This window comes from Patiria miniata, unplaced genomic scaffold (genome assembly GCF_015706575.1).
Source record: "Patiria miniata isolate m_02_andy unplaced genomic scaffold, ASM1570657v1 HiC_scaffold_24, whole genome shotgun sequence".
NCBI lineage: Eukaryota > Metazoa > Echinodermata > Asteroidea > Valvatida > Asterinidae > Patiria > Patiria miniata.
The window spans coordinates 22,564,252-22,585,521 of record NW_024037063.1 but is presented as its reverse complement, the minus strand read 5'-3'; the positions used below and the strand labels follow the sequence as shown (position 1 = coordinate 22,585,521).

Below are 21,270 nucleotides of genomic sequence, written 5' to 3'. Positions count from 1 at the left end.
AATTATATCTTTTATAATTGATCAGCTGGTCGGTCATCGGCTGATTACTGATTCGCACGCCATGGAAAATGTGGCTCCTTTGGACATTAACTAATTAGACATTAATTAATTAACAGTTACTTGGGCATAAAAGGTAGCTACCGTGTACGTGTTGGTGACCAAGGAAAGGCAAGGTAACAACAACGGAAGAAGATTAATTCCATTCAAATCGGTTTGATCAACAGAATCATTGCCTGTGCACGAAGTTTGTCTGCGCTACTTCGCAGGCCGAGAAAGAGTATGACGTAAGAATGTAACTCGAAGGCCACAAATTTCACAAATTTCTTCATTCACTTTGTAGCATGATTGTGAGCAGTATCTATGGGTTTGAAATGAACCTTAAACGGTTAGAAAGTGAAAACGGGGAGGAAAAGGAGTAAAGAAACTCCTATTACCGTTTTTGCCTGTTTTCAACAAGAGAGGGCGTCATTTATTTAGCTGGCGCCCTCTGTCAATAGCATGCATACATGGATTAAAATAACGCAAGAAAAACGCAGTTTATTTTACCACCTCGTTGTGGTTTAACAACTGGTGTACTATTTTAATTAAATTTAATTTAACGTACGCGAAATTTTGAGCTAATTATTATAGATTTACGTTTGAGAATAGTAATCAAAGATTTGTTTAAATCTACGCTTTTATTTCTGTATCAAAATGATTGGTAGATTAGGTCGGGTACTTGCAATATTCAATAATTCAATTTGTTCCATAAAACACAATAAACAAGAAATGTCTGTGGTAGGCTGATAAGATGCTGTTTGTTCGTATTTCTGTACTGGCTTGCTTTTTGGTCACGAAATGGATGAAGACATCCGTCGAGAATCAACAGGTAACATTAGACACGTCCTGTACCCGGTACCCCCATCCACCGAGACATTTGAGCCCTTACATTGAGTGCATCGACTATGAGGAAATGCCACTTAGGTTACCAAACCATGACCTTACCACAAATTCACAGTCAACGGAATGCACTTCCTGATTACATTACACCAAATGGATGTATACTATTAATTACGAAGCCATGACCTACATTATGTTCCAAAGCAACTACTGATTTGTCTCATGCATGTAATTTCAAGATTGTTGTTATTGTTTCAAGGGTAGATCCAGATTTGGATTGGGGGGGGGGTTAGCTGCTAAGACTGCAAGGGTTTAATGCGCATTTTGCTGGTTTTTCTGCATCATTGCTTTATTTTTGCTACCGGGGGCATGGGGGGGGGGCAGTGCATCTAAATTTATTTTTCAGGCATTGTCTATGTAGCGGGTGGGCCTCTTATCGCGTGTGATATTTTTCAGCAGAAAAATTAAATTGGACTTTGAACTGACAACACGGCAAGGGATATTGGTTTAATTAATATAGGGAAATGACAGATGATAATTAATCCCAATTGTTCTTCAACTACAGCAAACAAAAAAGTGCAATATTTGACAAGGTCACCGGAATTGGGCAATTAAAAAGCATTTGTTCCTGTCATTAAGTGTCATTTGCTGGGCTGCCAACGCTTATCCAGCTCAGAAACTTGACTTAAATAGTGTTTCGTGAAACAACTGGAGAAATTAAAATTGAAGCATTCATTTGGTTTCAAACAATCTAGCCAAACTCTCATCTTGCACTGTCACTTCATCTGAGACACAACGTTTACCCACCGAGTCAAAAATAAGTCGAAGTTTCAAAAAGGTTGGGTTTAAACAAAGAAACCGGAATTCCCTTTTGCGTTGACCCGAAAAACAAACCTTAAAAGCTTAATCTCAGGTACAGTTAGAACGGAAGTGTTGATTCTTTAAATAGAGAAATCCAGAGCTGCGGTGACGAATAATACAGCAGGGGTGAATCACTTCCTGAAAAGTGTGAGTCCCAGCATCACACAGGAGCTGTTTTAAGACAGGAGAATGTAGCAGTATTTGGGAGTTGAACAAGAGACGTTTACCACTCATGAGTCGGCTGGCAAACTGAGATCCCCGAGCAAGCTCTGAAGTTTTTCTGAATCAGACAAGTAATCCTGAAGAAAATGAAAGTTCTCGGGCTTTGTCTTCTTGCGGTTGTTCTCCTGCTTGGATTGGTGGCGGTCACTTCGCAAGGGATATGGCAGCAGCCTGGTTATTATCCACCTGAACCGCCGCAGACACCAGGGCAGGGACCAGGATACTTACCAGCTCAGCCTCCAGTCTACGGACCCGGGCAGGGAACCCCACCCCGGGTTCCAGGACAGGGAGCCCCACCCCACGGAGGCCCACCCCACGGAGCCCCACCTCCAGGAGCCCCAACCCAGAGGCCCGGTCCTGCAATCCCTAAGCCGCCCATCAACGTGAAGTTTCTGGTTCTTGGAGCAGGTGCATCGGGACTCCAAGCCGCCCAGACCCTCATCTCTAAGGGAGAGACTGACATATTGGTCCTGGAAGCCGCTGAGACGTATGGTGGGCGGATCCGCGATGTACCCTTCGCTGGGGTGAGGGTAGAGGCGGGAGCGGACAGTCCCCGACCCATGTCACAGTCTTTCGATAGTTCAGTAAAAGGTCTAGGAGGAAGGATGAGAGTACACAAACCCAACTGGCAATCTATGAATATGGTCAGCGAAGAGGGCGTCACCAACCTGTCCTCTGTCGCCTATCAGACCCATGCATGGCCACGGGTAGGTACTAAACACTTGCTTATTTTACCAACCTGTACACTCGTTCAGTTTGTTTCTTGTAGCACAAATTGGAAGTGTCACGTTTCTTGATTCGCGATATAACTGTTTTTAGAACTTGAACAAAAAGCAAACAGCTATCATCAATCGAGAACCAACAATTCAAACCGGCCCAACAATGAATTCTCCTTTGACCATAAAAAGAAGCAACATGGCTTGGAATCTTGACAATAACCCAGGACAATCATATTAGACTTATTTCCATTAACAAATATGGTCGTGTATACAAAAAGCTCTAATCGCCAGTACATGGCACTACCAACAAATACAACAAATCTGCTTCTTCGTACAATTTTTTTTGCGTAACATCTATAGGATCGTGGCCGTCAAACTACAATGTGAGCAGAGTGCAGCTGTTAATAATTTTTGTAATTTCTTAGTAAATTACATATTTCATTTTGCTCCAAACGAGAGACAAACTGATATCGTTCCGAAACCTCAGACGATATATTTTTCTGGCTCTTTTTCCGAGGTCTTTCAGGATGTGCAAGAATGATTATCCGTTGAGTAAACAAGGCAAACCTAGAACATTTGGTCACAGAGCCCACAGAATTCTATTCAACTGATTCATACTAGCTATTTCCTGGAAGTCTTTTCATACATCTGGTCTACACAATGGGTTGGATTTGGCACATTTATTGGAGTTACAGGGTTATCCTATACGATAACACTGCCCGAGCCACAAGTTACAGTCAGTGAGTAATTGAGTCAGTCAGTGAGAAAGGTACTACAAAGAGGACATAGCTAACACTATGGACTCAGCAAAATCATTAATAGGGCAGTTTTCCATTTAAGAGGTTTTAATAAGCACTGATAAAATTAGCAACATTTCTAGCAACTTCTTATCTGGCATAGGCATACAGAGGACGTATAACACCTTGCATTACTTGGAGCAAACTATATTGTTACAAATTTCAAAATTATCCTATTAATTTGATTTCCAGACTGTTGAAAACAAATCTCAGTATGAGGGTAACCAAGGTGATGTTCTGCTCACCTGCCTTGAGACATCAGAAATAGAAACTGATTAATATCGCCACATCCGATCTTATTAAATATCTTGAATATTATGAGGAACAAACGGGTCATAAGAGAGGTAACAGGAAATACTAAATTAAAGAGTAGAATACCGAGATAAACGACAGAGGGCGCCGTTTAGGTTTTACCCCCCCCCAAAAAAATACAGGGTACATAATAGGCTGCACATGGAGATTATTTACTGTAATTTCAATTACTTCATTACTCTTTCATTCATTTGAAGCTACATTATCATAGACTTCGATATTGGATTGGTTTTGATTGTCATTATTTTATTTTAAAGATAAGATCCTCGACACACCCATCAGAGATATTGTTTTTCAGAGATAGTGTTAGAATCTGATGTCTGAACAATGAGTCATAATGCTAATTTCGAAGCATTAATTTTCGTCATAATAATGGCTGTTACCAGGGATCCTCTTCTTAAATAAACAAAACGTTCTTTTTTTCGAAATCTTGATAAATAACGATATATTTGGCCTAGATTCAAGCAAATTCTTATTAAATGCTTTCTGTATCGACTAATGGAAATGGACTGATGATTTTTTTTATTACAATGAGAGGAAGGGAAAGGGAAGGGATGCTTAGAGGTTCAACTTTTACGGATTCTCTTTTAAATTTCAATAATGAATAATAATGCCGATTTCGAAGCATTAATGTTCGTCATATTGATTGCTGTTACCAGAGGATATTTCACGGATCCTTTTCTTATATATAAACTGAAAAAAAATTTCTTAATTTTTGCCGGAGGGGTGGTAATTTCTTTAATTTGTCTTTTCTTTTGGGAAGGGAGTTGAATGTTGTAAATCAACAGTGTAAAGATTGGCATTGTATCATTCTTTTGCAGATCGCATACACAGTAAGGGAGGGCTTGAATCTAGCAGAGGAACTGTTGGAGTCGCATGACTCAGACATGTCGGTGAGGGCGGCCTTCCAAAGTCTTGGCTGGTTCCCGACAGCACCATTGGATAAGACGTTGGAGTGGTTGCACTTCGATTACAAATTGGGAGATGTGCCAGGAGTAAGTCCATTTGTCATTACAAAAAGTTCAACTACTGGTTAACCAATGGTTGTGAAGACGCCCTCAACGGTTTAATGCTGCGCTAACACCACCAAATATATAATTTTTACAGATTACAATCCGTAAATATGCTGCAACAAACGATTTAAACAAGAGACGAAGAATTTTTAAGGGGCAATAGCTCAAAGTTGGTGGAATCATTTTGTGGAATTCTTCAAACTTCAACAGTCAATGTTTTGTCTTGCTTAAGAATTGTGGAAGAAAACCGGAGTTTAGGCGGAAAAGTACGTGTCTTTTTGGTTCAATTCCCAGTTGGAATTTTTAACGTTTATTTGTAAGGCCAAAAAAAAAAGTCTCCGGTTTCTGGTATGCGCGCGCGCGCGTCGCCGTAGCCATGCGCGTCGGCAAAATGAAAACGGTTTTTTTTCAATACAAGATGATGTCTCAAAACCGCCAAATTCACTGGTTTGACTGGTATCCTGCTGCTGCACAATTTTAACGTGTTTTTAGATGGGGTTATGATCGAGAATAAGCTTTATGTGGCCTCTCTGGACTCCCATATATTTGCACTAAGTTTAGTCGGGCACCATTTGCAGTCATCAGCCGACATTTGAAGCCAAAAAAAAAAAAAAAAAAGTAAAAAAAAAAAAAAAGCCGCGTCGCCGCACCACTTTTGGGGCAAGCTTCATACCAGAAACCGGAGACTTTTTTGTTTTGGCCTAATGGATTTCTAATGGATTTTTTTATGGATTTTTAATGGATGTTTATAATTATTTAAGCTGCAAATATTACTATATTTTTTGACAATGTTTATGGACTTTTGTCTAAACCTGGACATCATATTGCCTTTTTTGCATCATTTTACAAAGATGTAAAATAAAAATAAATATACATTAATCTTGATAATAGGCAGCATCTTTGAAATCACATCGCTTCGATGCACCAGAGCTCATCGTTCAGCGAGGACCCAACGCCAACCCGCACCTTCATGTGACCGAACAGCGAGGGTTCAAGTCTTACTTCGATGCCAACTTTCTCCTCATGACAGACCCTGCCTCCAGGTTGGCATGTTTATAGTTTTAAACTTACAAGATTTTGTGATATTTATAATTCACATCTACATGGTTGTTCGTATATTTGGCTTTTATTTCATTAAATACCTGGGGTGGGTTTTTTTTGAGGGGGTAACATTGTCGTTTCCGACATGCATTTCCCGTTCGACGTACTGATTGTTAAACCGGAAAACAGAAGTCATATTTTCTGCTACTATTTTTCTGAAACTTGTCGATATTTTGTGATATTTATAATTCACGTCTAGGTTCGTATATTGGACTTTTATTTGATTAAATATTTCGTGTTTTGGGGGGCAACATTGTCATTTTTGTTGTTCCCGTTTGACGTATTTTAAACCGGTACACAAAAATCTTAATTTTTAATACTTCTATTTTTCTTTCACGCCCTTTTATTTTTAAGAATGAATTAATTTTGATTACATTTAAATTATCAGAATATGTTACCGTATCCGACATTCCTTCTACTTTTGTACTGCACAAGACAAAAAAGGCTCAAACCGTAATAATGTTGTAGCGCCCCCATTCAAATAGATTTAACGCCGAAATTAATTATTTTCATGAAACGCGAAAAGCTAAGCAAAACAATTCCTACAACTATAGGCCTATTATGAGGCCAAAAAAGTACTTCTGCTTCAGATTACATGGCACTTGAAAATAGGGTAGGTAGGTATATAGGGAATGTTTTTTGGCAATTATTCTGTATGCTCATATCGAGGTGTCAGCGTGTAGTCAAGGGTAAAAGGTAAGTAATTGATAATTTTTTGGGATTTTATTCCTCATTTTGCCAAAAACAAAAAGGGTATAGGGCTGTCAAAATCGAATTTTTTTTGGCCTAATTTATGTTATCACAAATAATATTAGCCTTCTTTTTCAAATACGATAAAATTGATGTGTTCTTACCTTATTTCTTGAGTCTTGGGAATTGTTTGGCAGTAAATGTTGCAAACTCTTTCATTTCCTGATATTTATCCATATTTCCAGAGACAAGATTCTGTTCAACAAAGAAGTAGTGGAAGTCAACTACGGCAGTCCCGACCACGTCACTGTGACTTGCCGCGACGGGTCAGTCTACCAGGCCGAGTGGGTCATCTGTACCTTCAGCCTGGGGGTGTTACAGCGACAAATGGTCAAGTTTACTCCGGGATTCCCGGGCTGGAAGACCCGAGAGCTGAACCGTTTCGTCATGGGAGCTCACACCAAAGTCTTCATGGAGTTTCCCAACACCTTCTGGGGAAGCAGGGAGTTCCTCTTGCGCGTGTCCGACAGACGGGGACACTTTCCGCTGTTCGTCGACCTTGGAACCAGGAGTAAGTCTTGACAAACTTTAGCGTTGTTTGGACGCACGTCAAAAACGCGGAAAGCAGCTCATTCGCGGCAGTTTTTGTTGCTAAAACACCTCAGCAACAAACTACTTCCAGTCTTCTTTAAGCACATTATTTAGAGCGAGAAACCAAAATATTCCAAAACAACGAAAACGCTGGTTACAAATTCCTGTCTCGAGAAGAACTTGACGTTGAACGACAGGAATGTCAGTAATGGCGGACGATTCCGTATACAAGACACGGCAAAACGAAGCGCGTGCGGCGGTCGATAAAGTGGAACACACGCATTCGTAAAGAAGGTGTCACATTTCGTAATAAAACTTTTTTTGCTGAAATGTTTGATTAAATAAATGTTCTGATGAAACCCAGTTGGTAAAGTAGAGAAGAATATGTACTTGGGATGATCTGTTAAAACATGACATTATTTCGAAACGACGAGAGAAATGTGACTACTTCACCTTACCTCACCTCCGTGCAAAATGGTTTCGCCTAAAGTTTGGCGGGCGATTTGCATATGAATAGATCAAAAGCAACACAGGTGTTTCGCAAAAATGCGAGCAGACGATAAGTGGCCAGCGTTGTATTCTGATGCGTTATATCAACATGTTTTGATTTTTCAATTTAAAGTTGCGTTTCCCGGGCTCTTTTTTTTCTATTTATAAATTTTCAACTTATGTTTTATTCCAACCAAAAAATCTCCTTTTTTTCTTTTTTGGACGTTTGCAACCCTCTGAAAAAAGGTTTTTGTTTTGAGCACAAGCAGATCCGATTTGCAAATAGACTGGCTCCCGGTCTGTACACTATCGATACAGATTGTGGGCGGGAACCAGCCTACGCTGCGAGAACAGAATTATCGTCTGGCAGCCAATAATTCGAAATTGTTAAGTAATAATTCAATAACTAAACATGGGCCGATTTATTCGGTCGATGTCTCATTCAAATGCGAATAATTTTTGTATTTTGATAAAAATAGTGATTAATTTTTCTGGATGAAACTCGAAAATAGCACGGGGAACACACTTTAAAAAACAAAATTGTAAAAAAAATCCAGCAATTTTAATTTTAAATACTCTTGAAATAAGTGATTATAGCGTGCAATATTTCAATATTTCGAGCAAAGTTTGTATATACCCTCTATCGCACAGACTTTCAACCCGTTTGTTGTTATTATATTAATTTTTTACTCAATCATTATTATTTTTTTCGAATATTTCTTATTTTCTCTTTTCTATTCAGTCCCAGAACTTCGTCGGAGTGACCGCCACGTCCTGATGGCCGAAATCAGCGGCGACGAAGCCCGTCGAATCGACGCCCAAACCACCCAGGAAACAAGCCGTGAAATGATGCGAGTTCTCCGTAGGTTGTTCAAATTCAGCATCCCCGAACCCCTGGCCGTTCACGTCTCTGGCTGGAACAGTAATCCCTTAACCATGGGCTCACACAGTCTCTGGACCCCTGCTCTGAACATCAACTGCTTCCATAAGATCCAATCTCGGCTGGGCAGGCTGCTATTTGCTGGGGAACATACGAGTTTGTATTTTAGTGGGCACATCCAGGGGGCGTTGGAGAGCGGGGAGAGGGAGGGGAACAACGCCTACCTGTGCAGCACCGGGGGCACCTGTCCGGCGTGGTCTGAGGGTGTGTCTTGTGCTTGTTCTGGCACGCCACCTCCGCAGTTTAGCAGCGCATCTCGGGCTAAGCCTAAGATGCTGAAATTAGGATTGGGTTTTGCTGTGATGGTATCAGCAGTTATTAGGCTTCTGAACGTTTAGAAGCCTGCTTAAGGAAAATAATGGAACCTCCACCCCTGCAATGGTTTGGATTTTTGCTGACCCAGAGGGTCAGCTTTGTGGCATCTTTGTAGCTATCTGACTGACTGACTGACTGACTGACTCCCCGTGAGCAATTCACATAGGATTACCCCTTGTGAAGACCACATGTATGAAGAGACTTCCATTGAATAGCCATTCTGAACCACTGAAATATAATTTTGTGTGCCCTGTGACCAGCTTTACTATATAGGCTTGCCTTGTGTTGTTTTCATAGTCATGCTTCAGAGCCATTATGTATGTTTATTCAGATTTTGCATTAATGTAATGAATATATCACTTTTTATGCAAAGTATGTATATAAATGCAATATTCAATTGAATTGAATTAGGGCGGTCAAACCTCAAACGCCCATGAAATCAAATTCATAGAATTTCTAAGCACACAAAATAATTCGCAAATTACAATTTGATACGCTTATTATAGCATGTAAATGGCTGAATATTACAAAGTTTTGTGTTATTATATTAATGGTGATTATTTACACGGGCTAATAACTATCATATCTTAATTTACATAATGCGATTATGAACATTAATGAAATCGAATTTATGGTCATTTTGTTTTAATAAATGAAATTTATATTGTGTAAATAATGATAATTTTTATTAAACTGTAAAAATTGATGTGTATGTCGAGTCTAAATATTCAGTGACTTTTGTGGTGACAGGGCGCCCTCGATACAAAGCTGATTTCAAACTGAGTGTTTGGTGCGCGTGACGGGTAGGGCGCCCCCAATAATAAACAAAGATTTTGTTTTGTCAATTCAAGATTTGCAATATTAAGGCTCTCATGTGTCAACGAAATTGAAAACCTTGCATTCGTTATTTCAAAGGGTCAAATATGATAACCTTTTAAAGGAAATATTTTAAACAAGAAAGGACACAGTAATGTAATAAGTTGTAGGCCAACCATCGTTAAAATTTGCTATTGCGTATTAAAACATATTTATATTCAAAACTGGAAATGTATGCAGATATTCTTTCAAATGGGATTGAATTAGGTCTTTCAGAGCAAACTTTAAAATGGTTTCCCAGATGTCCTCAAAAAGTATTTACCTGAATCGCAGTGCCCCACTCAACCCACCCCATCTCACGATGGAAATTTAGTGCAAAAGCTTCAGGATTTCAATTTCGTTATGTCTCATTCAAGCATTACTGATTCATGGTTCAGTGGTGATGACATTGTGATCTCCTTGGCAACACTTCCCGGATTAAATTGATGACTAACAACCAAGAACAAACTGCAAGTTCTTAAACTACAGCCCATTCCCCTAGGGCCTTTGTTGTCTCATCAAAAACGGATGTGTCTTATAAAAGCGTCAAAGTAAAAAAGCACAGACTCGACGTAGTCGTGCATATCAATGCCACGTCTGAGATTAACTGAATTTCTTGGAACAGCAATGACTTTCCCTATCCACGCTCTTGAGAGTACAAGTTGTTAAAACACTTGTATAGCCTAATAAGAGACAATACAAATAGGCAATTGAAGGGAACATTTTAACCCCCACCGGATGAAGAACGAAGCATACATTACAATTTTGCCGAATCGGAGTCTGAATTAAACTGGAACTATTCTTGTTGCATTAGAAAATGTTTCCTTGGTTTGGGAGGATATCGACATTTGCTCCTCAAATTTGAAGCTGCTCTTCCAAAAAGACTGATAGGGTGCAAGGCTATACTTGAGGTGAGTGCACATCTCGGGGCGGATCTAGCTTTCAGGAAACGGGGGGGGGGGGGGGGGGAGGTTGAGTGAAAGCGTGCCGAATGCAAGCCTTGCTAGGGGTCCGGGGCTTGCCCACGAAAACAAATTGCAATCTATGTGCTTTCTCCTGCATTCTATAAGGCAATTTGAGAATATTATTTAGGAACTTTAGCATTCCATTTGTTATTTTTTGCTCCATTACTAGTTTCATAACACTTGTCAGCGGCTGAAGGGGGGGGGGGACCCAACCCCCCTCCAGATCCCCTACTGTTTATGCTTGTCCCTTTGGGGGGGGGGGGAGTTTGACGCTGCGCCTGGCCCCATAAAGCTCTGCATAGCTGCCAAGCTCTTGCTCCCGTTTTGTCCAGTGGATATTTTTAGCAACCTGCTGACGCAGACCTCATTTGGGCCAACCCAAGCCTGACGGATTGACGTTTTTAAGGAATAATCAACAGTTATTGTTGTGGCTACTGAATTGGTTAATTATACTACCAAAAACCTCACCCCAATTCGCTCAATAAACCGTGGGATAAACAGATCAAGTGACAATACTAGCAGAATCAGATTAAAGACCATCACAAAAGATTCTACGTTGAGCTCTGTACTAATTATGTTCTTTGTCAGAAACCGCTATTATAATAGGTATAGGCTACGCAGGCCAAAAGGATGCAACAAGAGAAGGAATTTGGATTCTGCGAAGTGAAGGATTAAGTATTTAGCCGTTTCAGCATGTTTTCAGGCATACTCAAATAACACCTTCCGACTTGAAGGAACTTGGAGGAAGTGCTTATTCGGTGAAGATGCAGAGATCTTGGAACATTATACTTCGTTTTCGCGGTTAGTACAGCAGAAAACGATCAACACATTAAGCCTACGTAACCTACCACGACGAACAGATAATTTGGTACTGGAATAAAGCATCATCGGTGAATGCAGAGACTGGGGCATCAAAAACACCAAAAGCCCTTTTCCCCGAAGAGATCTATACCTCTTGCGTAAATCGCACGGACCTCCGCCCGCTAGAGCCTCATTCTTCACGGTAGGACGAACAGTAAACTACGGCGTGGTTTTCTTTTGCCTTGGGAAATCAAAGTGGATCGTGATTTAACATTGATGACTACATGTATACAGTTTTGACTGGGAAACAACGAGGCTTTCGAAATACAAGGCCGATGAATGTGTGGACAAACACAGACGAACAAAATGATTTATCCTGGAAACTGATTACGGGAGTATGTCCACGTGTTCCTGGCAAGAAGCAAGAAATTTTCCTCTGATTACCAAGGACCATAATCAACAAAACGGGGGAAGTATCATCATTTTAGTGAACCGTAAAACAGACCAATTCCGGCAGTGTGAAACTCGACCAAGAGAGGATCAACGAGTGAAACCAAGCACCGTGATGATAAGCTAAGAAACCGCCCGGGGAATGTAGTACAGTCACCGGTCTCAACAGAATGACAAAACTCGGTGTGAACGGGATAGAGCGCCCACAAAACTGACTCAGAAATATCTTCATACTTTTCATCATTGAAAATCTCTGTGAAGTCTTTTGCACATGCACCACAAAACTCCTAGTGCTAAAACTCTAGTGCTTCTGTATACCGAGTGCAGACACGCGATGCTGTTTTCACATCCCACATAAGTCCCCTGGCCTTCATAAGCTAAATCACCTGGACACATTGAAGGTCTCGGTTGAAATTGATTAAACCATCATATATACCGCGGTTTGATTCAACACACGTCCATATAACCGATGGACACACACAGGCAACAGCTCTGACTATGAGATACAGCGTTGTTTGAGTGTATGTCACTACTTGTACCCAAATTTGCTGACTAATTGAATGCGATACTGAAATGCACACCGCACAATTAGGATGCTCGGGTAAATATTTACGGTGATGAAATCAAATCTGTGAGCTACGTCATCTCATAGAGCTAGAAGTCGAGAGGTGCTCAGTGTTTTGTCACAAGTTGGCAGTGACCGCCTAGCGACGTGGCTTCTTGTGTTACTGATGTTTAGCTTGTGGGATTAAGTGACGACTGACGGGATGTATGGCAATTGTTTGTTTCCGGGGAGGGAACAGTAGCGATTGGTGCTCGCGTGGAGAGTTCCTGGTAATATTGTTGTCATCAGTGTGTGGAGGTTTAAAAGGCGTGCGTGAACTTGACACGAGGAACATTTTGGTGAAGAGCCGTCAAGAGATACTATGACTGTTCACGGGACGATGATGGATAGCGTGAATTGCTCGCTCGGGAGTACCGTTGATTGCTTCAATTTCACCCATGAGAACGCCACTGCAGCCCCGCCGCCGGAGACCGGTCCGCGCTGCCGTTGGCCGGCTCCCACACCAAACTGGACAGCCGCATTTGAGGAGTGGCAATGGGCGTGGCACGCCCACATCTACCTGTTCCCCACTCTGTACCTCGGACTGTCCATCTACATCATCGTGTGGTTCGTCACCGGTTGTTCCAAGAATGCAACAACGGGTAACGGAGGATTCCGGGGGAACCGGAAGACCTCACGACTAAACGCCACACTACATGGTTTAGTCCTGGTCTCCTGTGTTACTCGCTGTATCTTCCTATACACTGATCCTTATGGCACTCGTAAACTGCTCCCTTGCCCCCTTGGCCCCGTTCTGTGGTCCTGCGGCTGGCCTTTCATCACAGCATCCATCAGTGTGCTTCTCCTTGTCCTCCTTGAGACCACTAAGATGTCGCTGGCACCTCCAAAGTTCCAGAAGCCCTCAACCCTCGCTGCTGTTATTGTTCCTTCCCTCTGTTTCGTCCTGGTGGCCGATTTCCTAGTCGCCTACGACAATTCAACCAAGTATGCCCTGCTGGTCTGCCAGGCGATGTTCATCATTTGGGGCACCCTTCTGGGGATTGGCTTCCTGGTGGTAGCTTGGAAGATGCGCCATATCGTCGCCAACTCGAAAGGCTGCTTCACCAGTCAGGAGGTTGGGGTTCAGGAGACAAGTCGCCTCAAACGCCTCAATGACATCGTCTTGGCCTGCTCAGTCATCGCTCTGGCCCTCACGAGCATCAATATGTACGCTGTCATATCCATCTATGTCTCGCACTTCAGGAGTGGCTATACCTCACCCTGGAGGTGGATGATCTTCCAGACTTGTCAGAGGTTCCTTGAGGTGTCCATTGTTGTCGTCATCTTGCTTGCAGTCCAAGGAACCGGTAAGTGGAAAGGGAACAAGGTGGGACCTCCGTCGTCTGCTGCGACAAGAGGGGAATCTGCGGGTGCCTCACTGAATAATCCCGTGTAAAAACCTCAACTGATAAACATCACAACCTCAGTGCAATAGACAAAGGACCGGTGAACAGCGTAATCAGGACTCTCCTCGCTGTATGTAATAATCACAGACCTTTTCCTCATAAATGTGATGAATTAATAACATTGTAACCTCATTCGGAGCATGAACGTTACATTCTCAGTGTGATAAACTGTAATCTTTGGAACATTTGCAGGAACGTTCAAACCTCACTTTGATAAAAAAGGACAATTATTCGAACCTCACTTATGGGTCACCCTAACCTCAGTTGAAGACATCAAAATCGCAATCAACACAATTAAACCTCACTATATGGGTTTGTCGAAGGACATATGAACCTTGCTGTTATAATTGCGTTTCCACCATCTGAAATAGTGACTGAGATGAAAACAACTCAGCCAGCCCTGGACAGGCCTACTTAATTTTCATCTTGATCGACACTGGCGGACTCATCACACTTGAAAATGATCGACAACGGACATAATGGTTCACACCAAACCTCACAACACTACACCAAAGTCTCACTGAGATCGAAAGTGGAAATTAGACTTTAAAAGCAGTGTACAATGACTGTAAATAATTACATGTATGTATAAGAAATTAAGTAAAATGTATGTAAGTACTGTACCCGTGTGCCAAAATTGACTTAGATTATACATAACACCGCAACCTCTGAGGTTTTTGTGCCTGGTGTAGATTAATTACACTGGATGAACTAATCTGAAGCTATGTGTTCATCCCGACAACATTAAATGCCCAAAATATCCTGGGGCAGTTTGGATCATTACGATATACAATGTACTTGCACAAGTAAAAATTGTTCATAAACATCTGGTATTTCTTAACAGTATCAATCACAAGTTGTAGAGTTGCATAAGACTGTGGTTTCTGTTATGTACATCACAAGTATAGCTCATGCACAAGCAAGTACGTGTACCAAAAAAAAAATAGCACGATTGAATAATGAATCAAGTAAGTAATTATCAATTAATAATTTGAGCTAATTACCAATTAGATTTTACATGTGATTTTAAGAAACGAAAGTAAGTCAACAGCACACAAAAAGCCCCCTCCCCCATAAAAAAAACATGTCGTCAAAATATCAAAGTTTAAAATATTAGGTATTACGTGTTATTGTGCTCCCCCAAAAAAGAAAAAGAAAGATATTTCCATGCATGTAAATTAATATTTTGTTTCACTTAGCGGTAATACTATGTCGACAGCAGTGACAGTGCCGTACGGTTGTTCCATTTTATATTTCATTCCGTCAAAAAAATATTACTTGTAAATCTAAGCACGGTTGTTCCATTCATTTCACTCTGTGAAAAAATTACTTGCAAATCTAAGCATCATTAGATTATGGTTATTTGGAACCAAGGATAAAACTTTCTGCCACGGCAGTGCCACACACAGCGAAGCAAATAGGTTTCTTTATATTAAGATTAATCTCAATCATTTATTTTCAGATTTGGAATATCTTTTTTATTGAATCTGTCATCTAAAAAAATCTTCATCAATTTCTCTGCTGGTGGTTAACATTCGAGTACAAAGTCTTCAGCCTTGTCACGATTTGTAGCTGAATATTGTGAGCGTCAAAAGGAGCTGATGATTAATGTTACGCTGTGATTAGAAAATGTACTGGGAAACACTAAAATTATGTTAGATAATAACATAATACTTGTATATCACCTTGTGTATTTTTAATTTTGTGTTTCTTGAAATGATACCAAAATATAAATTTCAGCACAACCACTAAATTGATCAAGTTGAAAATCAAATATGATCGCTTTTATTGACACATCAATTAAAATATGAGTTACATTTTGCATGAATTGGGAATTATACTTCATTTGAATACAAGAGAAAAAAGACCAAACTTCGTCACTTGGCTAAATTTACTGACACAAAAGGCGTCCTTGTGTAAAAAGGAAAGGCCCAAAGACTCATAGTATTTTCTCAGGTGTTTAAAAAGGTTGGAGAATTAGCCCTTTTTGTTCTATATATTTCATTGCTTTGATTTGAGTTTCTTCCTCCCCCCCCCTCAATTTATTGATTCAGTTCCCCCCTCCCTTGCTTCTTATAATAAGACTGGAGTCGCCCCCGCTCATCTTAAGCAGTAATCCTTTTTTCTCGGGCAAACGTCTTCATTGATCTCTAGGGGTTTATTCGGTCACTTACGGCTGAAGGAGAGGATGATATGTTGTTTTGCTCGTTTCATACAATCGCCGGTGAGCGCGTGGGAAATGAAAAACTGAGGAAATGTTTAATGTGTGGGAAGGGAATAATTTCAGCATGGAATCATTTCAGCACAGTCTGAATGTCAAGGTCTTTCCATTGGAACGCATAAACACGAGTGTGCAGCGACCACCCGATACAATAATATCATGTCTTGTTTTACACTGGCAATGGAAGGTTTTCTTTTTGGAGTAACTCTACAATTTGAAGGGGAATTAACTTTCTGGGATCATTTTCTGGAGGAGGGGTACTTAGTGCGCTTGAATCCCTTTTGGAAGTCCCACACGTTCGACAATTTTGGGGCACATGAGGAAGCAGGCACAGGCTAAGTTTTACCAACTGATGACCAGGTGAACAGCCCAACAGTTGGTTAAAACAAGAATTCGCAAAGTTGGGCAAAATGTGCCCAACGTTGGGTAAACGTTGGGCAAAATTGGAAAATTTACACAATGTTAAATTTTAACCAACTTTTTTATAACTAACCAAATTTTAACCAGCGTTTTGCAATTTGAGACTAGAGTGTACATTTTTTTTTTACATTATTATAGTCACATCCTATAGTAGACACTTTATTGTCACGAACAAGACATGATGCAACGCATTAACACTTAGCAACCATGACAACCGGATGTTGGGGACACTTGGTTACAAATTTGAGGGGGAAATATGAGCTGTGCATTCAGTAAGTTAATAAGTGGGTCCTTTGTTGGAGGATTTTCTCCAAGGTATGCAAACACAATACCAAACTGAAACGCCAGAAAAGAAGTGACGAACAAAATTTAATAGAAAAACCTAATGAGCAAAAGAAATCTTGCATAACGCATATTTTGTTTTAAGTTTAGGCCGTACGCATCTCATGAAAACTGCATTTTGTGGTACATCTTTATTCCGACCTTTTTAAAGCCGTGCACGATAATTAATTTCCAAGCACTACAAAAATCAATTTTTGTTTAATCACTCACGGACGAAACCGACCCTATGAAACCTGGATGATTGGATCAAACACGAACAAATCGATACTCGTATTGGTTTGGTTGAACAAAGCAATTACTTTCCCCCCTTTTTTATTACAAGCGGTTCGATAGACAACCTCGAGTATGATGCATGGCAAACATTCACACACACGAACGTCAAATATTGGAATACTGTTTCAGGTGTACGTTTGAATTGGAGCATAACAAATACGTATGTTCCATCTCGAGAAATTGAGACAGAAATATCGAAGAAAAAAAAATATTATTGTCTCTTTTGAATAGATTCAGGCACCACCGGGTAAATTGGAATAAGGTTTGTCCCTCTGCAACTGCAGGTGATTCTTTCACTAATTGCTATACTAACCGGACTTGCTGATATGCCAATGCATTGAAGCAGCGTCCGCCATCTTGGGTCCCCCTTGACGCACGCGCGGTAAGTTATTTTCTCGGGTAGTTGCTGCTGCATTACTTCGGCGAAACTAAAAGTTGTATTTTTTTTTGAAATTTAAATAGTCCTGTTCCTTGGATTGGCTATTATCCAAAGAATAATTAAGGGGGATATTTTGTGCAAAAAGCCTCTACTACGCAGCATTACGCTTGGGGATCCAAGATGGCGGCATAATTGCTTCAATACAAGGCGCATTTGCCAACTGCCAACTTTTCCTTTAAAACTCTCCCGTATACCCTGAAGGCATTCTGTCAAATTTTATAAAAAGGTATTAAAGTTGCGTGACTAGTGTCTCACTTCATCCAGTTAATACATAAAGCTGATTGGTTGAGGTGGAACCGTTAATTCCTTAAGCAGCGAAGAGGCAACGGGTCCGTAATCCGTTTAAAACAAGTAAAGTTGCTTAGGGGTTTAGCATACTCACTTCAAGGTCTGGGGCATTAAAACGGACAAAGTGGATTTTGTTATGGTACATGCAGTTGAAAAAGCTACCCGCCCGTTATTAACTACAAGATGAGACGGGTTGTGAGTGACTGTGCGGTTTATCAAAAAATGCAACAAAATAAAAACAATTAAACTGATTGATCAAATGTTACAAGTTCTTTTTGTGTTGAGCACAGATGGCGAGTTCAAATTGCCACTTACATTTTGACACCAGCGTGTGGTACGTTTAAGTGTTGTTCCTAACGTTGTCAGCAACTCTTGACGCGTATAACAGACTCTGTTCCAGACTGTCACGTCTGAATCAACCTTTGTATAGGATTTCTGTGCTTAAACTTTGCTCCTCGGTTGGTAGTCTTGTTTTGCTGGTCATTTTAAAAACGCCTGGTACTGCGTATTCACTTCAGATTAGTTCAAATGTAGTTACAAAATGATTAAATAAAACACAAAAAGTATACATAAAATACGTACGATGACTTTGGGGTTTTTGAAAAACTTAATTCAGACTTAAAATGCAAGGATGATGTTTGACTATATTTTTCCAGTTTTTTTCTGCTCATAAAAAAAACCCTTTTTGACAGGACTGACGACAGTCACCGTCTTTCTTAAATAAACAACTACATTGTACACCCGTTATTTTTTTCCGTTTTGCCCCGTATGCTGTCTTAATTGGTCACTTAAAGTCGTCGTTCGTGCTTATTTAATTATCTTCCCAGGAAATGTGTACAATAACCCTGGACTCTATGAATAACATTACCGAGGGCCTGTCATTAGTTTTGCCGATAACGTGTTATTAGATGTGTGAAACGAACAGTGATAAGTGTTTTCAAGAGGAGCGCTATTTCGCGGGCAATTAATTTCGATCGAGCATGCCACGGGCATGACTGAGTGGAGTCGGTGACAAAAAGTTACAGGAAAACGGAAATAAGGATAGATGTGCTCGAACCATAGCGCATAATTCTGGAAAATAAATAATTTACTTAAAGAAGGGGGAAAACAAATCAAATGAATACGATAGTTGCCAGGAAGATGTTTTGAACATGCATCCAAGGATTTTGAAAACGGTTCAAATATTCGTGCCCACACCGTCAAAACAATATTGCAATCAATTATTTTCAAACGCCAAATTATAACGCAATTCAATTAAGGAGACATAAACACTTGGCCTCTGCCTTGATGAAATAAGGAAGCAGCGATTATTTAGGAAAAAAATACAAAAAGATTAAACCAGCTAAATTAAGAGAATCGATACACTTGCACTCACTGAGCTGGTCTACACACATTTCTATTCAATTGATTCTGAATGGCTATTCACTGGAAGTCTTTTCATGCATCTGGTCAGCACATTGGGCCGGATTTAGCCCATTCATTGGCTTTATACGGGGTAATCCTATACGATAGCACTGCCCAGCTCACAACTGACAGTCAGTCATTGAGTCAGTGAGATATGCAGACAGAACACTAGACTGGCCTTCTTAATATAAATGTCTAAATTTTCAAGATACAGAATTCATTGCATAAAGCAGTGAGTCATCAGTCAGTCAGTCAGTCAGTCAGGTACACAGACAGAGGACTACATTTCAAATAAGCTCTATTTTAACGAAGGAAGGACCGCCTAGAACAAGAGCAGATGAAGAAATGAGAGATGAAGTGTGGAGAAAGGGAGAAAATCTTGGGCAAAGTACGCGAGTCAGACAGAGAAGCGACTTGGTAAAAGGGTGGACGAGAAATCATCAAATAATGAAAGGAAAAGACTGAGCAAAGATGGAGAAAGGACAAAGACCAAGGGACTTGAAAATATGTGATTCTCTCTTCAGTTTCCTGAAGTGAAATCTGTTAAAGGTGATTGCCCGCACTGCTGACTTTCATCTTAAAGCAGGAAACAAGTCAGCGTGAAATTGAATTCCTTGGGGTATATATATCGCTTGGTAAAACTTAAGTAAAAGCCCTTCTTAAAAGCCTTGAGGAAATACTCTTATATAAAAAGTCTTTATTTGAGACAATGTGATCAAAGCTTCTGGGTAAGATGAATGCATTGCTGAACGGAAGTGGTCTCGCAGTTCACGAGAAAAGTGATCTAAAGGTAAGATATTCCACTCTTCGGATTTTGAGTGGTGTTATTTTTATATTGGAAACGAACAAGATGCACGAAAAGCAAATGATCTTATTATATGCATTTCAGTTAAGTTCGCCTCTATGGGCTCACTGTTCCATTGAAAAGTGGCTGAGCTTCCGATATCATTTCGAGCTTGTGTTCCGTATAAACTTTTATAGGTAAAAACACCTAAGCCTATATAAAAACATCAGCAATTCCCGATTTCAAATGGGTTTCTTTATAATTCTGAAATTAGAAAAAAATCTGGACAAAAAATCCTGAAACCATGAATAATCCAAACTAAAAAGACATGAAATCAGGAAAAACTCTGACCCTAATAATCCTGAAATGAGGAAGAATCCTGACGAATCTTACCCTGACTGCCATCTTATCTAGGTTTTTTGCCATATCCTCCTCCTCCCAATTTTACAACTCGAGACCCGCCCCCATCGGGTCAATAACCTTCACGTCCCAACATGAACATAGGGGAAAATATAAAAATAGTGGAAAGTAACGACACCTGTAAAATCACCTGGTATAACAAGTGTGTGACGAGAATAGGTGACGGATCAGGAAGTCAGTGGGAGCAGGTGTCACGGTTATGTCGCTACACCTGTGACAAATTGTATGTCACCCAAGGGCGATGGCCACAGCCGTATGACAACATAGGTGACAGACTAGGTAACAGAACAGGTGATACTGGCAGATGTCGAGGCTCTATCCAATACACATCCACTACCACAACATTGATCCGACTCTAATAATAAATCTCATGATCACTATGTGATTATATTTACTGTTTTCAGCACCTACATGACCTTTTGGATCAGAAAGTGATGGGACTGACAGCAACTCCCGGAAAGTCACACCCAATGGCGTGTTACTTGATAACCTTTTAAGGAAATAAAAAACACACTCAGAAGTGCCATGGGCGCATGTTAGGTATCCGCTTGTTCGCAACAAGAAATAGTGTCCAAGAAATCATTGTTAACATTTCATCTTGCTTTGGGGGTTGGTTTATACAATACAGCACAAACCAACAGCGTTAATTTTATTCTAGTTACAGAGCTT

The 21,270-nt window shown here is 40.4% G+C and overlaps 2 protein-coding genes across 2 annotated transcripts; both read left to right on the top strand.

Annotated features, from left to right (window-relative positions):
- Window positions 1-1,915: 1,915 nt before the first annotated feature.
- LOC119731627 (polyamine oxidase 1-like) lies at window positions 1,916-9,912 on the top strand. The gene is made up of 5 exons (XM_038204826.1): window positions 1,916-2,669; window positions 4,612-4,785; window positions 5,695-5,846; window positions 6,840-7,165; window positions 8,417-9,912. The coding sequence occupies exons 1-5, from the start codon at window positions 2,049-2,051 to the stop codon at window positions 8,950-8,952; spliced, it is 1,809 nt and encodes a 602-aa protein (XP_038060754.1). The 5' UTR covers window positions 1,916-2,048; the 3' UTR covers window positions 8,953-9,912.
- A 1,462-nt stretch (window positions 9,913-11,374) lies between these two features.
- LOC119731653 lies at window positions 11,375-15,689 on the top strand. Its single transcript, XM_038204854.1, has one exon. It carries the CDS (start codon window positions 12,927-12,929, stop codon window positions 13,998-14,000), a length of 1,074 nt encoding a protein of 357 aa, XP_038060782.1. The 5' UTR covers window positions 11,375-12,926; the 3' UTR covers window positions 14,001-15,689.
- The last annotated feature ends 5,581 nt before the right edge of the window (window positions 15,690-21,270 follow it).